The sequence below is a fragment of the Octopus bimaculoides genome, chromosome 18 (genome assembly GCF_046866305.1).
Source record: "Octopus bimaculoides isolate indiv1 chromosome 18, ASM4686630v1, whole genome shotgun sequence".
Taxonomy (NCBI): Eukaryota; Metazoa; Mollusca; class Cephalopoda; order Octopoda; family Octopodidae; genus Octopus; species Octopus bimaculoides.
In genome coordinates this window covers 1,464,477-1,485,836 of record NC_142945.1, presented here as the reverse complement: position 1 = coordinate 1,485,836, position 21,360 = coordinate 1,464,477, and the positions used below count along the sequence as shown (strand labels likewise).

Below are 21,360 nucleotides of genomic sequence, written 5' to 3'. Positions count from 1 at the left end.
ATTATTCTACCAGATAACTTCAAAAGTACAGGGCTTGAGATTTTGAGGAAAGGGGTTAGTTGATTACACTGACCCCAGTGCTCAACTGGTACTTATTTCATTGACCCCCCCCCTCCCCCACTGCCCCATAAGGATACAAGGCAAAGTTCTCCTTGGCAGAATTTGAACCCAGAACATAAACACAGACGAAATGCTGCGAAGCATTTTGCCTGGCATGGTAACGGTTCTGCCAGCCTACGGTCTGCTGCTGACCAATAATAACAAAATGGGGACTGAAAATGACCAAAGAATTACTGACCTTTATAATTTCTGGCAAAGGAGATGACTGAAAAACAAAAAATAAAAGTTTAAAAACCAATAAAAAAAATTTGAAATAAAAAAAAAAGAAATTAAAATATACACTCAATATGGTGAATAAAAAGATACTTAGAGTATTGGTATGCTTCAGTATTTAATATAACTGAGAGATACTCGTAAACCTCTTGTACTCACATAACCGAATACATCTACACATGATAGAGTGCTGTTGTACTTTTGTACCTAGCCCCTGCCCTGACTGGCTCCTGTGTCGGCGGCATGTAAAAAGCACCCACTACACTCACGGCATGGATGGCGTTAGGAAGGGAATCCAGCTGTAGCAACCTTGCCAGATCAGACTGGAGCCTGGCGCAGCCACCTGGCTTGCCAGTCCTCAGTCAAATTGTCCAACCCATGCCAGCATGGAAAACGGACGTTAAACGATGATGATGATGATGTACTCATGGAGCTGTTATATTCATATACTCAGTATATATAACAGAGAGATACTCACAGAGCAGTTATACTTATACTCTAAATATTTAATATTTAATATTTAACAGAGTTACTCTTAGGAGTGATACTCACAGAGCGGTTATATTCATGTACACATCTTACAGGGTGATTCCCATGGAGTGATTCCCATGTACTCCTGTACTCAATATAACAGAGAAACACTTTTAGATCCGTTATACTCAATTCACTCAATGCAACACATAGATACTCATAGAGCTGTTAAACTCATGTACTCAATACTCACATACTTCTTATTCATGTGCTCAATATATCAAACAGAGATGGTCATCAAGCTGCTCCACTCAAGTATACATTATATCTCACAAGGAGGTACTCACTCAGCCCGGCCCCACTCATCAAACTGAGAGACACTCAAAAAGTTCTGTCTTATAAAAACAATGTCTTGAAAGCAACTTCATAAAAGACTTACATCTTTCTCTCTTTTAAAGATTTCAAAATTGGTTGGAATAAATTCATTTGGGATTGGAAGCTGAAGGTTTTCATGCGTTTCACAGTTTCTCCATGTCTGTAATATAGAATGGTAAAATCGATGCCAGACAAAGTTTAGAAATAACACTAAATGAGGGGACGAAAAAAAAAGAACAAAACTGAACAATTTGTAGAGACTATTTCTGTTTTGTTTATTCAAGTCTTCCAAAGGTGTAGATATGACCATGTGGTAAGAAGCTTGTTTCCCAACCAAATGGTTTCAGGTTCAGTCCCACTGCATGGCACCTTGGGCAGGTTTCTTCTGCTATAGTCTTGGGATGACCAAAATCTTGTGAGTGGATTTGGTAGATGGAAAATGAAAGAAGCCCATCATATATGTGTGTTTGTGTGTGTGTGTGTCTGTCCTCCACAATCACTTGACACCAGTTATTGATTTGTTTACATCCTTGTAACTTAGTGGTTCAGCAAAAGAAACTGATAGAATAAGTACCAAGCTTGACAAAAATAAAAGTACTGGGGTCAATTAAGTTCATTGAAAATTCAAGGTGGTGCTCCAGCATGGCTGCAGTCTAATGACTGAAACAAGTAAAACATAAAAGGCTGTGTGTGTGGGTGGGTGTGTTTAATTCACAACTAAATACTAACCTCCAAGACAGATTCATCAATTTTTTCAACTTTATAGTCAGTGCCATAGTAATGTTCCTTCTGGTCAGTTTTTCCATCAAATGATTTGGCAATGACAAAGATTCTTCAAAAAGAAACAGAAGAATAATTTGGAAATTAATGTTGGAAGAACGGCAGCAATAAAATAACAACAAAATCGGAACAGTAATAAAAACATATTAAATAAAAAAAAAGATTCACCACCACCACCATTATCATACCACTGCTATCGTCCCCCAACCCCATCACTTCTACACCCATGAATGCCGCCACCACTGCCACCACCTGGTGGCAGTGGCCTGCAATAATTTTGAGCCTTAAGTCATTTAGGGTTACCACTATTAGTTTAGTCAACTTCCAATACGTGTCTGGCCGCCGTTTATTGTATGAACTAATAAACTGTGAATGGCAATGTCCACCTCGGTATAATTTGAAAGCAGAATGCACAGCCTGCAAAACTTTCTGAAACAGACACTAAGGAAAGACAATTGCTTTGAGTTCTTCGAGTGGTGTGGCCCAACTGACGAAGTGCCATGCCTCATGCAGCCCACATCTTGCAAAAGAGCTGCCCATGCACTCAGACAATTGTTCCGTTCCAAGAACGAAGTTGTAAACACTGAAAAGTTTACACTGAAGCACAAATACTGGTGTATATATATGTGTATATATGTGCTGTACGTAGGTCTGGTGATGTCCCAAACGGAGGAGCATTACCTGGGCCAAAGATTACGCAGACTAACAAAACCGAGCAAATAATCACAACTCACCTGACGGTCTCAGGAATAAGCAGAGCCAGAATCTCGTTTATCAAGTCAGGACGATACTCACGCCAGATATCCTCACCACACAAAACATCAGTCATTTCAAAAGTCTACAGGAAGAAATAACAGACGAAAAATTAAAATATTATTAAAATACATTAGTCATTTCATAGAAATAATTGATTAAAGGTTAAAGTATTATGAAAATGTGCTCCACTTTGAGTGAAAGTCTGCACAGCTTACCTGGAGATTGTCTGTCAAGTGAACCACGTAATTACGAGGATTCTCTTTGTCTTTAAAGCGGAATGTCATATTGCTGAGACTCTGTAACACAAAAATAAACATTTCAAATTATAGATACGGATGTCTACAAGTTATTCAATCTAGCATAGAACAAGGCAACCCTTGCAGTGCTGGTGCTATCAACCCAGTAAATTCTGTAAATCACTTGGTATTAGGAATGGCAACCGGATGTAGAAATCATAAAAGAAATGGAACACGAGAGCAAGATGTGGTCCTCCAACCCTGCTGCAACTCTCAATAAGAACTGATGCAGTCTGTGATGACCCATCCAACCCATGCCAGCATGGAAAAGCAAACAAAAAAAAACATGATCATCATACACACACACACGCACACACAAGTGCTGACAAGGCAGTGTGGTTCACTTACTAACTGCACTTTCAGGTTCTGTCCCACTGCATGGCATTTTGGGTGTCTTCTACTGCAGCCCTGGCCTGGCCAAAGCCTTGCAAATGGATTTGGTAAACGGAATCTGAAAGAAGCCCATCATGTGATGTACATATATGTGTATGATAATTTATCATTCTGCACTCACAGCAGAGATAAAGGGATCACATTGTTATATCTGCATGTTTTTAAGACTGGATCTCCTGCTGCCATCACCAAACCCCTTTACTCTATAAACTGGGAGCTTGTTACATGAAATGACTGCAAAGTTGTTGATATAAGACAGACAGCAATTTGGGGTTAGCAGGGTCCTTATTCTTAAAATGAAAATACAACAACCCTTATCAATGTGACCTTGAAAGCTGAAATGAACTGAAACCAACCTGAAATTCTTTAAATATCCACTCCTGGGGCCCTTCTTTGCGCAACATGTTCAGATACTGGAAGGTCAATGTGACGATGTCGTTGACATGCTCTGAAAGACAAAGTAAGGGTGATCAAAAGTTGAGCAAAGATCTGGAATAAAAGTCCCAGGTGACTTAGGCTGATCTGTGCCAGCAAAGATTCCTTAATCCTTTCACTGGAGAGAGGAAACTGCTTTTAAAAAACTTTCTATGCCAAACAGTTTGGCTTGAAATATTTAGTGGATTCTTGTCTTCTTGAGGCATATTAAACTTATCAGAATTTACCAATTCTGTTTTGCAAATACAACACATTAGCATGGCTGCAGCCCAACCGCTGATACCAGTAAAATAATAATAATAATAATTGGTATAAAAGATGGGTTACAGCAAATATTCTGCTCAATACCAGATGTCCCTTGGTGGTTGACAATATGTGAATCTTTGATCACGAGCAGAAGTAGTGGGGGAGCATCATAGCCAAGTGATAAGAGGAATTCTTTGGGGTTTCAATAATTCACCTCTGGAAACATGGGTGTCTCATTCATCATCCTTAATCAAACCTTGTTCAGGGACCTTTTGAGTGGGATGGGCTACTCGACCTGAAGAAAATTCTAACTGGGCCCCACCTGCAAGGTCATACGCCTAGTACTCGACTGGTACTTAATTTTATTAAGCTTGAAAGGACGAAAAGCAAAGTTGACGTTGGTGGTATTTGAACTCAGAATGTAAAGGATTGGAACAAATAACTCCAGTTATTTTGAAATTAATAATGATTAGAATATTGTATAGAATTATGTTTCTATACACCTGTATAGCTTGGATGAGGTAATGGCTTTCATCCATTGTTTTTACCAATAATTCTGACTTTGGAACATGTTTAATCTGGTGAAGAAGACGATGGCGTCTGGGGAGAAATGAAACGTCGATTTGTGTTGGTGGAGAAATGAGGGCAAATTAACAGTGACGTGGGGGAGTGGAAGGAAGAGGTTACAAGTGTGTGGGTGCAGTTTCACGCCGTTAAACCATTCAACTGCATAAAGGGAATTTTCATTCTTTTTATAATCGAACGAGAGGAAGCAGAGTTATGTACCCTGCCTAAGGGAGACAACTTTCGTAGAGGGGGAGAAGCTTTGGATAGATGATCACGTGGCCAGAAGTCGTTTACCAATTTACATTCACATCCAATGTACCTATCAGTGGTGGTGGCCATGAGGGTAATAACGAAGATGACGATGATATTGTACACTAGTAAAGTGTGAGCAGGCTTACGATCAAAGGTATATCCTGCCACAAACTTAGTTTTATGGTTGTAGGATGTGGTCTGGCGGATTCAGCTGGTATTTCTAGCATGTCGAACACTCTTGGTGAGGCTTCCCTCATTGGCTCCCGGTGAACACAATCAGTTGTGGCGTGCAAGAGAGACGATTGCGCTGGTATGGACATGTGGTGAGAATGGAGGAGGATAGCTGCGTGAAAAAGTGCCACACCCTAACAGTTGAGGGAACCCGTGGAAGAGGTAGGCCCAGGAAGACCTGGGCTGAGGTGGTGAGGCAAGACCTTCGTACATTGGGCCTCACCGAGGCGATGACTACGGACCGAGACCTTTGGAAATGGGCTGTGCGTGAGAAGACCCGGCAAGCCAAGTAAGATCGTTGCCAGCGCCCCTGGACTGGTTCTTGTGCGGGTGGCACATGAGATGCACCATTTTGAGCGTGGCCGTTGCCAGTACCGCCTGACTGGCTCCTGTAGGATTTTCGAGCGAGATCGTTGCCAGTGCCCCTGGACTGGCTTGTGCGGGTGGCACATAAAAGACACCATTTCGAGCGTGGCCGTTTTCGTGCAGGTGACACGTAAAAGCACCCACTACACTCTCTGAGTGGTTGGCGTTAGGAAGGGCATCCAGCTGTAGAAACTCTGCCAAATCAGACTGGAGCCTGGTGTTGCCATCCGGTTTCACCAGTCCTCAGTCAAATCGTCCAACCCATGCTAGCATGGAAAGCGGACGTTAAACGATGATGATGATGATGATGATGATGACAATGATAGTGATGGTGATGCTAATGATGGTGGTGGTGGTGGTGAGAGTGATGATGTTGGAGAAGGTGGTATTAGTCACATTACGGAAGAGATACAAAGAAGGTTGGAACTTACCCATTCCATCTTCTGTTAAATCTACTGCAAGAGTGAAGAACATAAAGCCATGGACCCTTGATTTGATGTAGACATAAAGGGTGTTCACCCAACCTGAAAAGGAACAACAACAAAGAAACAATAAATACAAAAACAACTTTAAAAACCCCCAAAAAAATACTTGATACACGGGAATGGCTGCATGGCTAAGAAGCTCACTTTCCAACCATGAGGTTTCAGGTTCAATCACACTGCATGGCACTTTGGGCAAATGTTTTCTACTATGGCCCTGGGGCAACCAATGCCTTTGGAGAGGATTTGACAGAAAAGGCCTACAAAGTGTGTGTGTGTATGTATATATATAAATATATATATATACGAGTGTATATGTGTGCCTTTGTGCTTGCTCTCATTGCCACTTGACAACTGGTGTTGGTTTGTTTACATCTCCATAACTTAGTGGTTCAGCAAAAAAGAATGGTAGAATAAGTATCAGACTAAAACCCCAAAAGTTCTGGGTTTGATTTCTTTGACTAAAACTCTGCCTGTCGGTTCTTGTCAAATCATCCGACCCATACCAGCATGGAAAAAAGAGACGTTAAATGATGAGGATGCAAAGTTACCTTTAGCTTTCAGCTCAGCATGGAGACTGTTGCGTCCTTCATGTCCAAGTAAATGTGCCAAATAAAATCCGGGCTGAAAAATCAAAGATTCTCTGTTAGTTTTCCTGGAGTCACAAGTTAGAGTCAGTTAAGAGACAACAAAAAAACTGACTCAAAATAAAATTCTAGGAAAAAAAAAGGTAAGGATTATAACGAAGAAATATTCCAAACTCGCAAAATAGTTCTTAGATTTTACTTACATTGGATTTATAGTAAGCTTGGATATCAGGAATTGGCCAAACAATGGCTAAATTTCTGAGGTCTTTTACAGGCACCGTAATAACTCTGGTCTGAAAGACAAAAAAACATGAAGGAGATGAAGATCAAGAAATTAATAAATACTTAACACCATTTTGGTTTTATTATTTCATTTAAACAATGTCGGAACTAACATATTCTATTTATCATTTCATAACAGACAGACTACTACAAACACATCATGAGTTCAAATTCATTCTAATTATTTGGTTGAATCTCTAGCATGACATTTAATTCTATGTGCGTGTGTGTATACATACATACATACATTCATGCACACACACACGCACACACACATATATATATATATATATATATATATATATATATATATATATAGGTTTGGCATAACAAACAGGAAAAATAGAATTCAAAACAGCTGAGAGGATGTAAACCTTATCTGCTCTTATTCTCTGCCCCCTGATGAAGGATTGAATCCAAAACGTTGGATATTCCACTCCTCAGAGCAAGTTCACTGGACCCCTTTCACTTTCATATATGTTTAATTATTTTAAATTGGCAGCAGTTACAAAGTGATGCAAGAGCCAAGAGTCTTGAGCACAGCATTCCCCAAACTTCTGCTGGTTATATCACACACAACATAAAGGAATAGGGATTTAGAATGCAGGCAGGTACCTTGCACATGAATGCAATATCAAAGGTCATTAGGACACTTACACAGCAGAAACATGTGTTGGATTGGCATCTAATATGAATAGATGCAAGACAAATACTGTTCTAATGTAACTCACCATTCCTGTTTATGATGTTCTTTTATTGTTAATGGTCACCTGTCCCCAAATGCAATATTACACCTACCTTCACTTGTTCACTGCCACATGGATGTTCATTCCAAACAGGAATCTCAACATTTTTATTGACAACTTTATCAAACAATGGTAGAACCATTGAAGTCAGTTCATCAAGGGATTCTGAAAGCAATAAAAAAAAAAAACATTCAATAAGGAATGGTCTGAGAAAAACAACAGGACTGACAGAATTTTAAAATGGTTGTGAATCTTTTAATATTTCTGCTTTTTTTTTTTTTAGGATATGACCCTTCTTTGCATTTCAAGCCCTCGAACCAAAGAACTGGCTGAACTACCTGCCACTTATAATAGGTTCCACACTGGAGAGAGGACAAGATTAGTTTCTGTAAGTTCATTGAAATTTGGTAAATGATCTCTTTTTTTTAATATTGGAATCAATGTTGACCCTTTGTGGAAACCTTATCAGTGACGGGACTCTGGCAAAGTGAAGAATTTAAATACAAAAAGCAAAGGGCTGAAACAAATATTGCAAAGTATCTCATCTGGGCCTCAGACGACCCCATCAAGTCACTGTTCTTCGACTGGTACCCTGATGTTTACTAACCATTTAAAGGAACAAAAGCAAAGCTGACCTCAGCAGAATATGAACCCAGAACCTCTAATCACAAGCTACAGACCATTCTCTCTGGCGCTTTATCGATTCTGCTAATTCATGGTCTTATGTTTGGCTGAAAGAATAGCAGAATCTACACTTACCTTTACCCAACACAGCCAAGGTCATAATATTACTGGAATAATATTTCTCATGGAAACGTAAAAGTTCGTCTCGGGTATCGATACCTCTATCTTTGGGTTTTGCATCCAATGTATCTTTGTTGCCTGAAATAAAAATAGTTTCTTTGATTAAACTTCAATAACAGAATAACACTTCAACATTCAGTCATTCTTCAAGTCTTTTACTGGTTTCTGTAGATCGAAAAAGGAGAAAAGAACAGGAGGTGAGGGGAGACAATTCAGGTGGATCAATATACAAGGTGGGTGTTGCTGTTTAACCCCAGGATAGCCCTGACTAAGCAAAGGGCCTCCAACCTTGACCATTTTTGCTTCCAGACTGTGTATTTAAACCTGCATTATCCAATATATTCTGCAGAATATGTTTTGAGAGGATTTGGCTGTTCTTTCATGTAAACCATGCCAAACCAAACATTCCATCCCAACATATTTTAGTCCTAAAGCCATTTTGCACACTCATACACCCGTGTGTGTGTGTGTGTGTGTGTGTGTGTGTGTGTGTGTGTGTGTGTGTGTGTGTGTGTGTGTATATATATATATATATATACGTATGTTTACACATGCACACAAACTTCTGCATAGTCTCTATCTATCAACTTTTACCCACAAGGCTTCGGTAGGTCTAAGACTACAGAGGAAGACACTTGTCCAAGGTGCTGTAGAGTGTGATTATACCCAAGATCATATAGTTACAAAGCAAACTTCTTAATCACATGTCTACAGCATAACAGATTAAATCGAATACTGTCTGACGTACATCTCCATGGCCCCTAGACAGATAAACAAACAAACACCACAAAAAACACAGCTCCCTAACCCTTGTTAAATGTTACCTGTTCCAAAACGGCAGTAGTCATGACTTGGGTCCGAAACCGTTCTCTCCAACTGTTGCAGCCTCCAGTTGTCGTCCTGGATGTTCTTGTTGTGTTCTGAGTTAACAGCATTCACTTCTCTCTCCGTCGCAGAAGGGGTGAAGAGGGGAGAGATGAAGAATTGGGCGAATCTAAGCGTCAAAGAAAAATTAAGTGTAAAGATTATTTGGATCAAAGTCTGGGACAGATTTGTGCTGACATACGATTATGGCAAAAGGTGTTTCTTACGTCCTACCTGCACGGGAGCCAGTCCGGCAGCACTGGCAATGACTACACCCGAATGCTGTTTTTCACGTGCCACTGGCACATGTGCCGGTAAGGTGACACTGGCAACGATCACGCTCGAATGGTGCTTTTCACGTGTCAACAGCACGGAAGCCAATCCGTGGCCCTGGCAACAATCATGTTCGGACGTGCTTTTAACATTCCACTTGCACAAGTGCCAATCAGGCGGCACTGTCATCGGCCACGTCAGCGATTTTGAATACTAAAGAGTTGAATTGGTCACAACTGTGAGAGGATTCCCTGGTGCTCCCACCCTGACTCATCAGACTAAATTCTTTTAAAAACAATCAAAACTTGATCACTTGCAAAACACTGAGTGGGTGTGGCACAAAAATTGAGCAGTTGTTGTTATTGGCAACGTAAGTTGGAAGCTGATATTTCAGATTGATGGTGGTGAGTGTGGAATTGGAAGACAATGACTCACCTGTCCAGTGCACCTTGAAGTCCAGCTGGGTTTACTTCAAAGTGGAAGTTGGTGTGTTCTGGGGATGTAGAGGCATTATACGTACCACCATGGTTAGTGACAAACTGCAAATAGAAATGGCAGAAGATACATAATGGATCGTAGAATTTTGCTTCTCATGCAGTGAAGAACATGAAGATAACAAATATATATAGACAGACATTTAGCCAAACAAGAAGATAAAATGTCAGGAAACAAAAACCCAATCAAGTTGGGAGAAGCAAAAAATGAAATGACTTTTCTGTACAAATTGTTTTGTTTCACAAGGAATAATTAATGTAAATACTTAAATACCCAGCTTAATTACCATTCTTTTATTCTTTTACTTGTTTCAGCCCTTCAACTGTAGCCATGCTGGAGCACTGCTTTGAAGAATTTTAGCTGAACAAATCAACCCCAGGACTTTTTTTTTTTTGAAATGAATGAAAATAAATATAACATTATGTCTCTCACCTTTGAATATTCATTTTCCTGAGGATACTGGAAGAAAAACAAAAGCAGGAAAATGTTAATCTTTTTATAACGATAAACAAATATTATGTATATAAAGTCAACAGTGTGTAAAAATTAATGGCAGAGGTGTATACTAGCTGTGTATAGTCAATGGTATGTGTCTAAAATTCATGGTAGATGCATACCATCAATGTTAGATACATTAACTTGAAAAAGAATGAGTGAATGGAAAGTCTGGCAAAGGAATGGGAGATGCATTGGAAGAATGGTAACAAGAGATCACAATGGAAATAAAGTAAAGTCCGTTCTTACTTTCGTGGTTCCAAGGAACAACATGTGTTCACAGAAATGTGCAAGACCAGGTAAGTCTTTGGGGTCACACATATCACCTGAGTTTGAAAGACAAAAAGTGAAAATAGAAAATACACACACATACAAATACATACACACACATATACATACATTCATATACAGACACACACATACACTTACATGGGTACACAGACAGACCATTGGGAATGTCTTATACTCTACACAAATGTATTGGTGTCTGTTTTTCATTTAATTATTTAAGTGAATTTAATATTTGTTTAATTGAGATATGTAAATATAGAGAAACAAATATAAAACCTAACATTAAGTGTGTCTTTTAGGTTCAGGTGATTTAAGGAAGTTAGTAACCGTTTGTGGTAAATAGAAGAATCTAACTCATGCAACCATGGAAAAAATAGATGTTAAAATAATGATAATGACGATGATCCCACCTTTGTTTTTCTTTAACCTGCATATGGTGTAGTTGAGAGGCATTTCATTGCTATTTCTAGCAGTCTGAGAGACCTTATAGTGGAAATAGAAACTAAAAGATACAAACTAACACGAAACAAAGCCAAAGTAGACAGACTTACCAATGTGGACGTCAATGGCGGCAGCAGATTTGTCTGTTTCAGGATCACTAATCAGCAGGATCTTCATTCCGTTGCTGATTTCCAGACCACGGTACTTGCGCTTGTCACCTTCAGATTTGATGAACTTATCGTCTTCATATGTTTTTTCAATTGTGCTGGACACCATCTTTGCAACTGTTGCTCCAAAATGTCACGAGAAGAAGAATTCAGGAATCTGTAAAAGACAACAAAATGATTCCAGCTGAGAAATTCATGTCGTGACATCGGATTCCGTTTTCACTTCTAAAGCTGACACAAAGCGTTCATGAAGAAAGGAGAAAGGGATAGGGGTGGTGGTGGTGGTTGAGTCTCTGGTTAATTGCATCAATCCCCAGTATATGACTGGTTATTCATTTCACTGACCCCTGTCAAGATGAAAGGTGAAACTGACCCTCAGGAGTAGGTAAAGGACTGTGGCAAATTATTGCAACACATTTGTGTGTGTATGTGTGTGTGTGTGTATATATATATATATATATATATATATATATATACATCTATAAACATACACACACACACACACATATATATATACATATACATAGATATACACACACACAACTTTGGTAATCCACAGCCTTCACCATCTGTTACCGTTTTTGTCAGTCATTTCATAAATGCTGGAATATCCAGGTGATTTATCTCGTTTATGAAACACTCAGGTATGGCCTAACCGCAGTAACATCGTCATCGCTAGAAACATAAATCTTTGACAGAAGAAAGTTTATTGTCTTCAAGTAACAGGAAACCACACAAGACTTTGAGAACTCCCCACCCCTGCACTCGCCGCCGCCGTAGCCACCACCACCTGTTAAATGAATGGAGACTTATGCGTTGTGATAATTTGGTTTTTTGACACCTAAACACCTTTATGTTATTTTCCTTCTTTTTAAGGATTTGGTCTGGAGGAAATGGTGGTGCCATTGGTCTCACAGACCCTTTGACACTGATGAGATGGATTAAGTTGTTGGGACCCTTAAAGGGTAGCCATGACTGTAGTAAACAACATGAGGAAAGAAGGAATTTCGAGGGGGTGGGGGTGATACTCTGTGGGAGTAGTGGTAGGAGGAAGGATTGCAAAAAGTGGTTGGTGTGGGGTAGGTAAAGGGTGGACCCAACCAGGGTGAAGGGTTGGGGTTAGGAGTAACTGAAAGAAGCTGGCATGTGATCAGCCAGCTATGAGGAAGCAGTGACCATTGTAGTAACAGTTTAAAAGGCAAAGAGAGGACACAGCATGCTTGAAGAGGGGGACAGGGTGGGAAGAAAGGGGGGGGGTCATTGTCTGTTTGTTCATTGGATTAATCAGAAATATATAATTAAAACATGTTTACACAATGACATTTATGAAAAATACGATGACATTTACATGTGTGTGTGTGTGTGTGTGTGTGTATCTATGCATGTGTATCTTTACATGTGTTCATTCATGTATGCATATATGTGGGAACATAAGTATACCCAGGAATGTGTACATGTATGTGAGCAAGTGTGTGTATATCTGTGTATGTGTGTGCAATGGTATGCAGAGGTGTATGAAATTTCATACACCTCTACATACCATTGCAGTCCCCCCTCCAACACCAACCCAATTCTTTTGTTCCACTAACCACTGCCATAATGACTACCAACTCCCCCCCACCTATCTTCTCTCATACCTCTCTACACACCTTAGTAGTCCTCCTCAGCCACTGAACCAGACAACTTATTTCCCTCAAATAATAACCATTCCCTTTCTCACTATCCCAGCCATTAATTCTATACCCTCCATACCAATTAATACAATAGACTACCATTCACATACTACCTACAACACACTCCTCTCTTCCTCCTCTACCACTATAACTCCCTACTAGCCTCCTTATTAACTCCTAACCCTTGAAATTTATTTTCTCCTCTCACTATCCCCTACCTGAACTCCTCCCCAATACCCCCCTCTAATACATTTAGCTCTCCACAAAATCATTCCATTGTTACCTCAAATGTAAGATCTCTTCCCTGCAGACGAAGGCTCATCTCATCCTACGATGGAATCAATCTACAAATATTATTTTGGTTCACCAAGCTCCCAGAAACAGCTGTTGGATTTGTAATGCTTATCTTCAACCCATTTAATTCACTATATCATTTGTATTCTGTATAAATCAGACTTTTTTATATGTATACACATATATACATTTTTTTTGTATTTCATGTATTTAATATACTTTATATACATTGACCTGTCTAATTTGCTTATACCCTCATTTGCTTCTATACACATACACACACAAATTCATATCTATCTATCTATCTACCTGTCTATCTATCTATCTATATATATATATATATATATATATATATATATATATATATATATATATAAATATATATATATATACACACACACACACACACACACACATATATCTATGTCTATATTACACACACACAAACAAAGACAGACAGGTGAAGTGAATCCCTCTACCAGAGGTGACCCCAAAAACTGAACACCTAACCCCTATCATAAAAGGGTCCTCAAGCTGAGATGGGATAAAGAAGACTTGAAACCCCGACAGAGGACCCCACCCCCTACTTCCGCTACCTTGACAAACACAGTCTGTATGAAAGTATCTTTTTAATTAGCATTAATTAATGAGAAAAGAAATGGAGAGGCTAAGGAGCAAGCGTAGCATGGCCTTTGTTGTTGTTCAGAGAGTGGTGAGTGTGGAATAATTGATGTTCAGTAGATGCACCAACATGGCGCATACTGGTGCAGCAGGCATAACAAGGTCAGCACAACGGCTGGGATGTTTGGAAATATGTCTAAACAATGTTAGCATAGCAAAGCAATGGTTTTATTATAATGATGTTGACGGTGGTAGTGGTGGTGGGTGGTGGTGTTGTTGGCGATGGTGGTGGAGGCAGTGGAGGTGGTGGTAGAAGTGCTGTTAATAATTGATGTTGTTGGTAGCAGTGATAATGGTAATGGAGATGATGATGATGATGGTGATATGACAGTGATGATGATGATGGTGGTGGTGGTGGTGGTGGTGACAATAACCCCATCTGAAGCTAGTCTCAAATGTCATAAATTACACTAATTACTGTGATGGTGATGATGATGACAATGAGGATGGTGATGATGATGACAATGATGATGGTGATGATGATATTCCAGTTGAAGCTAGACTCAAGGATACAAATTATAATTGCTGTGGCGGTGAAGATGGTGGGGTTGGTTCCAGCTGAAGTCAGACTCCAAGATATAAATTATATTACTGTACTTTCAGCCGATTGATCATCAGTTCAGCTGGAATAAAACTTTGGTTTTGCTGTTAATCAATAAAATCTAAAACTCTCTTCCAATTATTGATTATTTTTCCCACCTTAAAGTCATCACACCATCACACATACAACAAAATTCCATAGAGATGGATTCCATAGTTTACTGGGGACTATAGATACACACACGTGTGTGTGTGCATGTGTGTATAGGTGTGGCTATGTGGTTAAGATGTTTGCTTCTCAACTACATGGTGCCCAGTTCAATTCCACTGTGTAGCAATTTGGGCAAGTGTCTTCTACTATAGTTTTGGGCTGACCAAAGCTTTGTGAGTGGATTTGGTAGAAGGAAACTGAAAGAAGTCCATCATATAAACACACACATGATCGCTAAATCCACAAGTTTTTTTCATTCTCTCTCTGTTTATTTTCTCTTATTCCTTTCTGTTGAAGAGTATAGGCTCGAAACATAAAACACTTTCTCACTTTCCCTAGCATCAAACTAATACACCTACTTGTTCATACACTTGTCTTCATCTTGTTTCTCTATAAATTTCAACTATATATATATATATATATATATATATATATATATATATATATATATAGTAAATCCCAAAAAATGAAGCAATGTGAAATAAAGTGTCTTGCTCAAGGACCCAATGTGCCATCAGGAATTAAACTCACAGCCTTACAATTGTGAAAGACAGATAAAGATATGCATATACACATATACATATCTCTCTCTCTCCCACTATATATATATATATATATATATATGTGTGTGTGTGTGTGTGTGTGTGTGTGTATGTGTCGTCATCATCATCATCATTGTTGTTTAATGTCCGCTTTACATACTGGCATGGGTTGGGCGGTTTGACTGAGGGCTGGTGAACCAGTAGGCTGCACCAAGCTCCAATCTGATCTGGCAGAGTTTCTACAGCAAGATGTCTTTCCTAATGCCAACCACTCCGAGAGTGTTGTTGATGATGATGGTGATGGCAGTATATTATTTCTTTTTAATATTCCAACTATATAAGAATTGTTGTTTCCTTTTATTGCAGTAAATACTTTCGTTATTCCTTATTAACGAGAAATTGAAAGAGCAATGCTAGATATGGACAACAAATATAACGTTTGATTTATATGAAATCTATCTGGGACACAGTATTCCTCCTCTTTCATTATTATCTATAACAAGTTTAGATTCTAAATATATACACACACAAACAAATATACATACATATATATATACATACATGCATATACATATATATAAATAATTGTAGATTAATATGATTGGTAGTGATTTACATTACATGTGAATGGCAAACATATCAGGTATGGCAAGAAAATGTAAACTTTGACCTATATCTAACTTCATACGTTAGTGAAACACAAGGTGGTGCATAAGAAGAATAGATGTGACAATTGCATAGTTAAAACAAAAGGCCCAGGTTACATTACAGGACAGGTTTCATGTTGTAGTTCTACCCGGAACAATGAAACACACACACACACACACACATACAAATGTTGAATGTTCGTTCATTTTTAACCATCTAGCATTCAGATTACTGTTAAATATACATATACAAACATACATACATACACACACACACACACACACACACACACATATATATATATATATATATATATATATATATATGTATATGTATATATATATATATATATATATATATATATATATATATATATATATATATAAAATTGTAGATTAAAATATGATTTTGGTAGGGATTTGCAAATGTAACTGGCACTCTGTCAGTTATAACGACAAGTGTTGTAGTTGATCCAGCCAAAGGAATAGCCTGCTCGTGAAATTAACGTGCAAGTGGCTGAGTACTCCACATACATGCATACCCTTAATGTGGTTCTCAGGGAGATTCAGTGTGACACAGAAAATGACAAAGCTGACCCCATTGAATTACAGGTACAACTCATTTGTGCCAGCTGAATGGACTGGAGCTACATGAAATAAAATGCCTTGCCGAAGGACACAACACACTGCCAGGAATTGAACTCATGACCTTCTGATCATGAGCTGAATACTCTAACCACTAAGCCAGATGCTGTTTAATCTAATCCTTATTTATTCACATTATTCTGAATTAATCCTGCATTATCTCGTGGCTTTCAAATTTCAATCTTGTGATTGTTTTATTTATAGAATGACACTGTAGGGTAGGTGTGAAAAGCCAGATCTAGCTGGCTTAAGTACTAAAGGATTAAAAGTCTGTTTTTTCCATGTTGGATGAATACATATTGAGGCACTATTTCTACAGCTGGATGCCCTTCCTGCCACCAACCCTCATACGTTCAACAAATAAGAGTTTTCTTTTTATTTCTCTTGGGTCCAAAAGTGCACAGCTGGTGGACCTTAGCAAGGAACCTTAATGTGTGCCACCATTTTTAGTTCAGCACTTTCCATGCAAAGTTGCAAAATCTAAATCACACATGCATGTGTGTGATTCTTTACCAAATCGTTACTGGCGACGACAGATGGTCCCTGTACATCAATCAATATGAAGCAGCGTAAGGAATGGCTTAGCCCCAGTAAACAAGCGACACCGCGCGTGAAACAAGATCTTCATCCGCGTAAAACGATGTTGTGCGTATGGTGGGACTAGGAAGGGATTATCCATTACGAATTGCTTGAACGGAACCAAACGGTCAACGCAGAACTCTATGTTCAACAGATGGAACGACTCAACATGGCTATTCAAGAGAAAAGACCTAATCGTCAGCATAGAGTTCTTCTGCTGTACGACAACGCCCGCCCTCATATCGCCAATATGACCAAGGAAGCCATTGAAACGCATGGCTGGGAAGTGCTGCCACACCTGCCGTTCTCTCCTGATTTGGCACCAACGGATTTCCACCTCTTTCGATCTCTTTCAAATGCTATGAGCAGAGTTTCGTTCAATACTGATGCAGAATTGAGAGCTTGGTTGGATCAATTTTTCTAGTCGAAATCGGGTGATTTCTACGAATGAGCTATTAAAAATCTTGTTGAATGTTGGGAAGAAGTTGTAGACAACAAGGGTGAATACATTATTGATTAAAATGATGGGAACTTAGTTGCCAACCCAATATATATACATACATATATATATATATATATATATATATATATATATAATAATACATTTATAAATATATATATATACATGTATATATATATATATATATATATAATAATACATTTATAAATATATATATATACATGTATATATATATATATATATATATATATATATATATATATATATATATATATACATATATATACACATATATACATATACATAACATATATATATACATATATATATATATATACATATACATATATATACATATACATATATATACACACATACATATATATACACACATACATATATATACACACATACATATATATATATATATACATATATATATAAATACATATATATACACACATATATATATACATATATATACATATATATATACATACACATACATATATATATATATACATATTTACATACATATATATATACATATTTACATACATATACATATATGCGCACACATATATATATACGCATATACACGCACATATACATACACAAATATACACACACATATACATATCCATGCACAAATATAAACGTGTATTTGCACTTATATGCATCACTATCATCATCATCGTTTAACGTCCGCCTTCCATGTTGGTATGGGTTGGCCAGACAGAAGCCTGCAACAGACTCTTCAATACACACATAATCCCGACAGATCTTGAAATATAGAATATTATTTTCAGCTTTGAAAACTCTAGTTATGCTTTTGCAGTTCAATCAATTACAGTAATATTTGCACTGCATCAACAATAAAAAATGTTTGTTTAAAAAATACGCTATCAGCTCTCTCAAATGTATAATTTAGAGCAATTGAGGTTTTTTTTGTTGTTATTTATTTATTATGGAACAGCAGATGTACTAAATAAAAGACTACAGAATACAACAAATGGTCCGAGGAAAATTTAAAGCTGGAGGGCGAAGACACTTATATTGGCCATTTTGGGTGGAATTTGGTAGAAGAAAAACTGCACGCAAGCAAATCATAAAACTAAGAACCCTCACGGAGCTGGACGGTTGGACACTAAATCACATATAAATAATCGATTCAAGTAAAACTATTAATGGGGACACATATACAGACATACACAAATATGAGTTTTTATATACATGTATATATATGTTTAAGATCGCCGGTTTATATATATGTGTGTGTTACTTTTTATGTTATAATAAACTGAAAAAAATACAGTCCGATCCTGGCTTAGCTGACCGAAACTTCGAAGTCACTATCAATACTATTCTTGTCAAATATATATATAAACATATATATACTTTATACACACACACACACATATATATATGTCGTCATTTTTTATCTTGATCATATGATATTTACTTTGTATTATATTATACTTATTTATTGTGCTTTTAATTATTAATTTTTCTATATGTGATAGTGGATTTTCATCGATGAGTTCATGAACCTTGGTTCTTTTCCCTAAAACTATATATTGATATATATATATATATATATATATATATATATATATATATATATGCATACATACACACATGACTCCCTTACACACATTTAAACGCACACACACGCATATATAGAAAGGATTCCACAGAGAATCTATTTTTCCATACTCACCGATTTAAATTGGAGCGCTACAGAATATGTTAGCAACGAGAGGCTGATTTCTTTTCACTCTTATTAAATGCTATTTAATCTTCTTCGTTCTCAATGTTCAATACAAAGTCGACCGACACTTGAATCGTTCACTATAACAATGACTATCATGAATATGATTCTTATATCTGTTTAGATGATGTTTAATGCTGTTGCTGTTGTTGTTGTGTGAGGATCACAATGAAAGCAGAGTCCATATGTGAAACAAACGTGATGAATCAATTTCTTTCATTAGAGAGTAGCACTGGAAGAAAGTCGTTAGAATTATCTCCCTTTAATTACGACACCTCTTTCAAGAAACTCTTCGGCAATTTTCTCACTTTTTAACCTCCCTTTTCTTCAGATTCTGTTTTTTAAAAAAGCATTTCGCTTTATTAAAACTGCTACCGCTTTTAGGGAACATATGAATATCACAACGTCATATTTTCCTGCTAGGAATAGAGATGTTGTATCCCGAAGAGCTACTATATGTTACCTGGTTCAGACGCTGTTACCTGGTTTAAGCTGGGCAGCATGTTTTTCTAGGTTGCAAACTGGCACAAGGGACAGATTCCTGGTTCTTTGTCCGCTCACATTCTTTGTGTACTGATATTAATCTACAGATATTTCTGCTGGATATCGACCGCATTTACCTAATTCAGTGGATCATCTCACCCTTTAGCCAGATAGCGTGCTTTTAATGCAACGCACACATCTCATGATATTATATATATATATATAAAAAAAAGTCAATTATTTTATTGATTTCGAGAATGTTGTCAGGCGAGTGATTTCATCTGTAATTTGTTTTAGCAACTCCGACATAAAATATATATTGAACTCGACTTGACCGACTGTATGTGTGTGTGTTATCAGTTCAGTTTCGGTCACCTTTTAGAGTAGATTAAGAAGTACCAATTAAAGGGAGTGATTGTTAGAACTGTAAAAATGTCGGACCGGATGCTTGGCGGGATTTGTTCTGGTTATTTGCGTCCTGAGTTCGAATCACGCCGTCACCTGCATGATTGAGAGATTAACCCATCTCTTGGTTTAACATTACCACCCGGTACCTCTTTGGGCATGTAGCAAAGTCCCTTTAACTGCAATCATTTGGGTCAGATCTCTGGCATCAGGATAATATCTCTCCTCTTCTCTTTCTTTCACCTATCTCAGAAGCCGTATGCGTACGCATACATACATACCTATACATACATACATGTGCACGCGTTCATATATATACATATATATATATGTGTATGTGTGTATCGGTGGGCGAGGATGAGCAGTCGTATTTTCTTCGCCTGTTCGTCCTCGTCCATCGTCCTAAATCACACTCTGTGTGGTTTTGCTTGTTTTTATTTTGTTTTGTTTGCTCTTCTCCCTAATTCTCCGCAAGAACACTTCTTTTAGCGTGCACCGCCAATTGCGAAGTACTCAGTCTTATCGCTAAAGGTGCGAAACTGAACGTTACCAATCGGTCGATGACTGATGAAGAATTACGGGCCTTCTGTTTGTCTCCCGTTCATTTTTACGTTCAGTTACGTCGTTTGTTTATACATTTTTTCATTTATATATATTATATGCATGTATGATAAATGTCTGTTTTTTTTATAATGAATTATAATAAAAAACAATTTAGTGTAGAAGTGAAGAATTACTCGATACTTTTTAGTAGAGTAAGTGTTTATTATAGCTTTACAAATAGAGGGTGACAGTGACTTCGAAGTTTCAGTCTACTAGCCTTCTAGGAAGGCTATTTAATTAATACACACGCACGCGCACACAAATATATGTATATATTCGTTTAGGTGATTCGCATAGCGGCAAAAATGGGAAGACGCCAAGTAAGATAAAAATGGCTTTGACTGTAAATCGAAACCGAATCGCTGAACTCACCCAGAATGAAAATAAAAACCTATTCA

At 37.7% G+C, this 21,360-nt stretch overlaps 1 protein-coding gene across 1 annotated transcript in view; it reads right to left on the bottom strand.

The window, feature by feature from the left end:
- The window catches only part of LOC106875967 (insulin-degrading enzyme-like), a 31,526-nt gene extending 11,803 nt beyond the window's left edge, over window positions 1-19,723 (bottom strand). Inside the window, exons 1-17 of the mRNA XM_089365584.1 lie at window positions 19,421-19,723; window positions 11,372-11,585; window positions 10,779-10,855; window positions 10,467-10,493; window positions 9,975-10,078; window positions 9,227-9,396; window positions 8,358-8,480; window positions 7,651-7,763; window positions 6,774-6,863; window positions 6,535-6,607; window positions 5,933-6,025; window positions 3,761-3,852; window positions 2,931-3,011; window positions 2,694-2,797; window positions 1,909-2,011; window positions 1,244-1,339; window positions 299-325 (exon numbers count right to left, since the gene is read on the bottom strand). Coding sequence (XP_089221710.1) covers window positions 299-325; window positions 1,244-1,339; window positions 1,909-2,011; window positions 2,694-2,797; window positions 2,931-3,011; window positions 3,761-3,852; window positions 5,933-6,025; window positions 6,535-6,607; window positions 6,774-6,863; window positions 7,651-7,763; window positions 8,358-8,480; window positions 9,227-9,396; window positions 9,975-10,078; window positions 10,467-10,493; window positions 10,779-10,855; window positions 11,372-11,537 — 1,539 coding nt within the window. The 5' untranslated portion in view covers window positions 11,538-11,585; window positions 19,421-19,723. The remainder of the gene's footprint in view (window positions 1-298; window positions 326-1,243; window positions 1,340-1,908; window positions 2,012-2,693; window positions 2,798-2,930; window positions 3,012-3,760; window positions 3,853-5,932; window positions 6,026-6,534; window positions 6,608-6,773; window positions 6,864-7,650; window positions 7,764-8,357; window positions 8,481-9,226; window positions 9,397-9,974; window positions 10,079-10,466; window positions 10,494-10,778; window positions 10,856-11,371; window positions 11,586-19,420) is intronic.
- Window positions 19,724-21,360: the final 1,637 nt, after the last annotated feature.